The 7,696-nt window shown below is 41.6% G+C and overlaps 1 protein-coding gene across 1 annotated transcript in view; it reads left to right on the top strand.

The window, feature by feature from the left end:
- Positions 1 to 3,182, top strand: part of LOC132888339 (semaphorin-7A) — a 108,135-nt gene extending 104,953 nt beyond the window's left edge. The window contains exon 15 of the mRNA XM_060924395.1: positions 683 to 3,182. Coding sequence (XP_060780378.1) covers positions 683 to 1,038 — 356 coding nt within the window. The 3' untranslated portion in view covers positions 1,039 to 3,182. The remainder of the gene's footprint in view (positions 1 to 682) is intronic.
- Positions 3,183 to 7,696: the final 4,514 nt, after the last annotated feature.

The following is a 7,696-nucleotide window of genomic DNA, read 5'->3' on the forward strand; positions in this document are numbered from 1 at the left end:
AAATGGTTTTATTAACTTATCTGGGTGTAGGCCAGGCCGGATGAGCATATGTGATCACACGTCATCCGTTCACAATTTACAAAAATCGATACTCCTCCGACAGGATTGATCAGATTTCAATCAAACCTCATGTACAATGTTCCCCAGGTGGGTGTGCATAAAAGTTGTCAAGATGGCGGCGCCACCTGTCATATTTACAATTTTATGGGCGTCTGAAATTTTTGGGTGACTTGTTCCGCTAAACGCTACTCTTCGTAAACTGCTAGGACGTTTTCACTAAAACTCATCCAGAAGACTCTAAAGACGTATATATTTCAACAAGAGTTGTTCACCAGGTGGTGCCACCTGCTATGGATGAGGCTACACAGGGGTCATGTGCAATTTCACGAAAATCGCTGCTCCTCCTACAGGAGTGATCAGATATCAAACTCCCACACAACAGCAGTCATCGGTATGAGCTACAGCCTCAATGAGGCTTTTTTTTTTTTTTTTTTTTTATATAAGCTGGTCATGTGATGCAACTTATAATGGCCATTTGAGAAGCCATGTCTATGGAAGAACCCAATATATTATTTTACTGTATGGTTGGATTTACAGGATTATCACTTTTTAGATTAGCATTATTGCTCATTGACATTTGTGCTCATTTCTAACCTGTGACTATCTGCTTTTATGTTGGCAGCGTTGCCCAGAATCAGCGAGTCCCGGAGAGATAGGGGATCCTTTCCTCACCGCGTCTCTCAAGACTCTAAATTCTTCCTTAAATGCCCTATGGATTCCCATCATGCCTCATATGTTTGGCAGCATGGGGGCAAGAGAAGGGAGTGCGTCTCATCTGAACAGGACTGCATTTTGCTGATCGACAACATGAGCGAAAAGGACGAGGGCAGTTATGAATGCGTCGCCTCGGAGAACGGATACGACAGGACGATCGTTCTTCAGGAGCTGTACATGAATGGAGCTTCAGAGACCAGAGGGACTCCTGTAGCTTTAGCATGCCTTCTGTTCCTGAGCGTCTTACACTTATTAAGGATTTGAACCTGTTCGCAAAGTTTCTGAAGTACAACACCCACCGCAAATCTGGAATAGTAATGTGATAGTTGTAGAGACACAAAAAGACAAGAGCATGGCCAACACCGAGACTGATCTTCTTGCTGTTTGCACGTGTACTTGGAGTTACATCATCAACCTTTTGTTGAACCTGAGTTGCAGGACTTGATTTTTGAGTCTAGAGAATGACTGACTGATAAAACAAAATTGTTCCGACATGCAGTTGATACATTAGTGCATTCACGAGTTTCCACAAAAGTACAGCTCGTTGTGGTGACGTAAAACCATCTAACATCCCATTTACTCTCAGCTTATGATGTACTGGAAAGATGGTGAAGGTTCACAGAGTAATATATTTTCTGCAATAGTATTATGTTATAAAATTTTTAAAAAGGCAATTTTATCAAAATTCTATTTCTCATTTTATTAAGTATAGGAATGCATTTTTGATCACTATTTTGTCGCTGCTATAGCAAGTTCTGAGTGTTTGAAATATGCTCTATAATATATCAGTCCATATGTCAAAGCGACGGGCGTAAACGAGATTCGCTGAGACCTGTGCGAGACATCATAGGATGGAAGTAAAACGTACAACGAGAATCAAAGCGACCAACATCTGCCAACGTTGTTAAAAGATGCGCGCGCCCTCTTTCGAATGCTGATGTAATCAAGCCGGAAGTTTTGTTTGTTTTGATAGCAATCAGGAAAGTTTGAAAAAGTAGGCAGTAATCGTCATTTAAACTCGTTTTTGTGCAATACTTAGTTTGGAAAACAGTTTTCAAAATGGCGGCGCTGACACTTTACGTTTCGAAGTCTCGCACAAGTCTCGTGAAGATCGCGCGGATAAGCGACGCCTTCCGTGGACCAAACGAACTAAATTCAACATGGCTAAAAACCGAATAGGCCGATAAGTATAATATTTAATTGCGATTAGTTGCCGATATGAGTCACGATATAAGGTTACTAAAACCAAAAACGTAATCGAGTAACACGTTAATTAAGAAATAAAGCGAGTTTAAAAATGACTTCAGTTCTCCTTTAACAGCATTTGCACTTTTTCCTTCTGTAAACACGTCACATAATTTATTCTGTTTTGTGGATGTACTGTAAACTGCTTGCTTTTTAACTGTACAGTGCTGTGCAAAAAGTCTTAAGCACCCTATTTTTTCATACAAACTTTATTTTATGACTTTGACATTATCAAGTGAGTACAAAAACATTTGAGTTTGTTTTACAGAAAAACAAAGCTTGTATCTGAGCAGCATATCTATAAGAGACCACTTTTCAGATTAAAAAAGAAAACATAACTAGATAGAGATTGTGACTAAAGTCACGGTAATTTGTGCTAGCTGACCATTGTCAATTGTAGGTCAAAGTGAAGGTCATTTTGCATTTTTTTTTTTTTTCAAATCACTTAACTGTCAGTTTTTTTTTTGTTCAGCAAAAATGTAATTTTTTTTTTTTGAAAAAAGATTCAATTTTTGCTGAACAAAAAAAAACAACAACTGATTGACAGTTATAAGTGATTTGAAAAAAAAAAAGCCTATTTTTCATGGATCATTCTGGATCAGTGATCCAGATCAGCACCAAAAGTCATAGCAATGTAATTCAGTCCAGAGGTATTCTTCAGGTGAAATTTGATGATTGGTTGAAAAGTGAGGGAGAAATAATGTCCTAAAAACATTACGAGAAGAATGTAGAAAAATCCTGAGTGAGAGTACGACTTTGTACCAGCACTGCTTGTGGAAATTAATGAAGGCTACTGGGTTTTGGTGAAAAATGAAGACGCAAGTGTGACCGTTAAAGTGTCCAGAAGAACTGTGGCTGGTTCTGCAAGATGCTCAGTAAAATCTCCAGCTCATTTCCGTATAAAACTGCACTCACTGTACCAGACTACTATTTTATTTATTTTTTTTATAAAGCAGAGGGTCATCTCACACCAAATATTGACTTTGTTTCATTTATTATGACTTACTGTTTTTATAGTTTTTTAAATGTTGTAATATTTAATTTCATTATTTTTAAGCTACAGTATTGCTTGACACATTCCGAAGACTTTTACACGGTGCTGTATGTCTAGAATAAGATTATTTCCAAGTTAACTTCAAAAATAAAACTTATTTTGCAAAGAACTTTACCTTGTCCATCAGTATCAAAAGCAGTGTGTATGTTCCTGGTATGAGTGCTTGATTTAATGCTTCCATGTTTCCTTGCACATTGGGTTTCTTAACCTCTAGCCTTCATCAGTGTTGGTTTCTGGCTAGATTGATGGACTGTTTCTCAACCCAGGAGTGACACTAGGAGGTTTGTGAATCTGGATCACACCTTTACCAGGTGTGAACAGGATATGGAGAGATGCTGAGAGGGAAATATGTAAAGGGTGCTAATGAGGAGCAAGGAGGAATTACTCTCCCCAGACTCAGAAGAATTTCACACCATCGCCAATGCTACCATTGGCACTCATCAGTGTGGCCTACTACCTAGAAACACTAACCAAAATGTATACCATACACACCACATTTGGTGTCTGTTAGGCTTCATACTTGCTCTGCTAAAAGATTCACAAAGCAAGCTAACTGTGCTAGGTATGGACAGTACACTGATTAGTAGTGTTGAAGTCAAGACCACTTAAACCAAGACCAAGTCATGACCAAGGCCAAAGTGTATCGGGACCGAGACAAAACCAAGACTTTGAGGGGTTGCGATCAAGTCAAGACTAAGTCCAAGGCAGGGTGAGACTGGTCTGGTCCTGGTCTTGACTCAGTGTGTGTGAAGGGGGTGGGGGGGAGGGGTGACAACCATTAACAGGAAGAAAATTTTCAAAGTAGCAGTGAGTCACTTTATTGGTCACATTTGAAACAGGAAGTTTTATATCCAATCACGATAACAATGTTAAATAAATCGGACAGCGCATTGGAAATTTAGTGAAATCCCCACAGTTGTGGTCTTGACCAGTGTCCAAATAAAATCCCGAGTCTTCTAATAGCCGAGACTGAGTAAAAATGTGGTCAATTCTGAGATGAGACCAAGACTTGCAAGAAGTGGCCTTGAGACTGGTCTCGAGTACTACAGCAAACATCGCTGCAGTGACCCAGATGTGTAGATTTCTCTTCTACAACATCCGAAGGATCCACCCTTTCCTCACCACCTAGTCCAAGCATTGATCCTCTGCTGTTTGAACTACTGCAACTCTCTTCTTCCTGGGCTTTCAGCATCCACCATCAGACCCTTGCAGCTCATCCAGAACACTGTAGCCCACCTGGTCTACAACCTCCCTCGTTCTTCCCATGTCACCCCTCTGCTTGCCGACCTGCACTGGCTACCTATTGTGGCTTGCGTCACATTTAAGACATTGATAGCCTGGTAAGCTAGCATCAAGGGGTCAGGTCCAGAATACCTCCAGAGTCTGACCAGCCCCTACATGCCAGCCAAATCCTGACACTCTGTACTGCTACTGGTCTCCTGGCCCCTCTCCACTCCGCTCCTGCCCAGCCCACTCAAGACTGCTGTCTGTCCTGGCTCCCTGTTGGTGGAATGACCATCCCATTGAGGTCAGAACTGCTGACTCCCTGACCACCTTCAAGCGCAGACTGAAGACTCACCCCTTCAGACTGCACCTCTCCCCTGCTTCCCTGCCCACTGTGTCACTGCATTTCGGTCTAGACCAGCCCAGGCTGTGTATGGTCTAGCCTGGGGTTAGCCACTGGAGTTCCATTTTTCCATTTAGTTGTACTTTCGGTTCATTCATACGATTGGTTTGTTTCCTTGGCTGTTTGCTAAGTGTTATTTTGTCACTTGTTCAGTTGGCACTAGAACTTTCTTTTCTAGAAGTTCAGCACTTTGTGTACCTGACTTTTGTACTAGTACATCGCTCTGGCTAAGAGTGTCTGCAGAATGCTATGTAATACTACAACACCAGAGGTACCAACAATCTGTTACCTTTTTCCAAGGTCTTACATTAATGACATTTAGCAGACACTCTTATCCAGAGCAACATACAATATACCCAAAGCATCCTGAGGAGCAGCTGAGGGTTAGGTACCTTGCTCAAGGGCACTTCAGCCACTCCTGCTGGTCCAGGGAATCAAACCGGTGACCTTCTGGTCCCAAAGCTGCTCCTCTAACCATTAGACCATGGCTTCCCCTATAAATGAGTCTTTATATACATTTAATGAGAGGTCGTACTATATATTATAGACCCTTTTCACGTGACATCACGACAAACGCGGCCGCCATTTTGGACATGTACTACCAGTAGTTTACCACAGCCAGCATTGAGGAACAGCAGCAAAGAAAGTGTTTATTTTCAGCAAGACTTCCATCATGCCACTATATTGTTGTGCACCTGGATGTAGTAACCATCAACAAACAAGGCAAGGGTTATCATTTTATCGGATCCCGGTAGATGCTGACCGACGGAGAAGATGGATAGCGGCATACCAACGCTTGTGTAGTGACCACTTTGTTGGAGGTAAGACGAATAAAATTAGCCAGAAAAGGCATTACATTGCTGTTAACATTCTGTGGTGGCGAGTGTGTAACCAAATAGGCTAAAATAACCCATTGTAACCTCTTTGTTCTTCTGTAGTAGCTATTAGCTAACGACATTAGCTAGCGTTGTGTTCCTTTGCTGTTGGTAGACTGTAGGACAGATCAGAGGCAGTGTCCTACAAACAGCGCTTAATTTGAGGGGGAGCAAGCCGGAGCGCGCTCTGGAACCTCGGGCGTTGGCTCCGGCAGCTATTTACACTGGATCCGGTGATCCGACACCTCTTTTGACTATGTAACAACAACAAAAAAAAAACCAAATAATTAAATAAAAAAATGCAAGTTTATTTAGTGTTAATGTCTGATTTTGATATCTGTCTTGTTGGTGACTTGTTGGAGCCGCTCATCCTCTGTGCTCCGGGACCTCCCACTTTACAAATTAAGCACTGCCTACAAATAAGTGTTCAAAACAAGAGGAACATGTATTTGTCTCTTAAATCCAGGCCGTTCCCTGTAATCTGTAACAACGGTTGGAGAAAGTAATGGCAAATAGTGAGTGAAGGTAAACTGTACACAGCGCCAGGGCAGTGTGATGGTATGTCTACTTTTAGATTGTGTTAGCTTATCAATGAACACACTCGTCACTCGACGAGTTTCACGTCTTTACGACGGATACTTAAATGTGCGTTAGGTATTATTGTTGCAGTCTAAGCAGTCATTGTAGCAGCTAGATGAGCGAGAACTGAAAGGGTCTGTGCCATAAACCGTTATTTCTGTACGGCGTTGCTAATGTGTCGTTACTGTTGTTATTTCTCCCTCTGCTTGCCCTGTAAATGCCCTACGTCGCTGGATAGCGAAGGTGTTTTCTGCATCTCGCTCCTTTTTCTTGTATGTTCTCCGTTTGTCACCTTCCTCGCATTCAAACCAATTCGAGCCGAAGTCCGCTACATGTCCAAAATGGTGGTCGCGTTTACGAAGGTCACGTGACTGAAAAGGGTCTGTAGGGTAAGATGAGATCAATCATCCCCTCTGCCCCATTTTCTGCCTCTTTGAAATGCAAACCAGGTGGTATCATAAACTATCTTGTTAGCTAGCTTGCAAACAAATATGCACAGTTAGAGCTGATTTAAATGTAAATCGAGTACCAAAGTAACACCACAGCTGGGATTAGTCTGAATTTTATGTCGTCGCAGAACAACACACACTTGCACGTCACAGCATTGCAGAGAGTCTCATATCTTTTGTACACATTTCTGGCCACAAGCTTCAGAAGGCCAAAGGCTCCAATCTGATGAACTCCCTGTACTTTCATGTGCTAGTTTACTGGGAACTGCTTGTAGATAGAAAATGAAGCTCCAAGTGGGGAAGTAAAAATAAATAAATAAAGCCAGAACACCCACACACCATAGTATTGGTCCGAGGAACTGTTCAAAACGTTCGGTTGTTTGGATTTGTTGGATTATGGAACGATGACTGAGAAGATCTCAATTCAATTGCTGCACATCATGGCTTTGTACTGGACACATACTGTATATCAAAAATGAACAATGACTGAAATGAAACTGAATAAAATAAACAGAAACAAGGATGAGAAGGGTCAAGGAGACGGGTGAGGTTATTACTCAAGTTCCTTTCGAATAAGTGGAAGGTGGGGAGATGAAATCACAGCTCTTAACATTCCACAGATCAGCTCTGGGCTTGGAATGGTTTCTGACTCAAACTATCACACAAGTGATTAAATGTGAGGCATAAAAGATCAACAAAAACCATCTTGTAAGTTGTAAATCAGTCATGAACTCACAGGAATGTAGATGTTAGGAAATACAGATGTGAGAGCAGAATCAACCCACCTTCAGATACCACTTCCTTCTCAGTTTTGATGAACTTCCAATAAATACATTTAAAGTTCAGACGGATGGGAGCGGATCTGGGGCCAGGGTTACACGAAGCGAGCGGGATGTTGTGGTGGTGTTATAATGAAGAAAACTTAAAATAAGATGTGAAAACAGATGGGATCATTTAGTGAATCAGTGACCTCAATGCTACACCCACAGGCTTGCAGAGTTACTTGTGGAAGGAACAGTTCACAAAACAGTTTCCACAAGACTAAACAAAACCAGAACATCAAGGTCATAGTAGCTCATCTGACCTGCCATCA

Source organism: Neoarius graeffei, chromosome 6 (assembly GCF_027579695.1).
Source record: "Neoarius graeffei isolate fNeoGra1 chromosome 6, fNeoGra1.pri, whole genome shotgun sequence".
Lineage (NCBI taxonomy): Eukaryota > Metazoa > Chordata > Actinopteri > Siluriformes > Ariidae > Neoarius > Neoarius graeffei.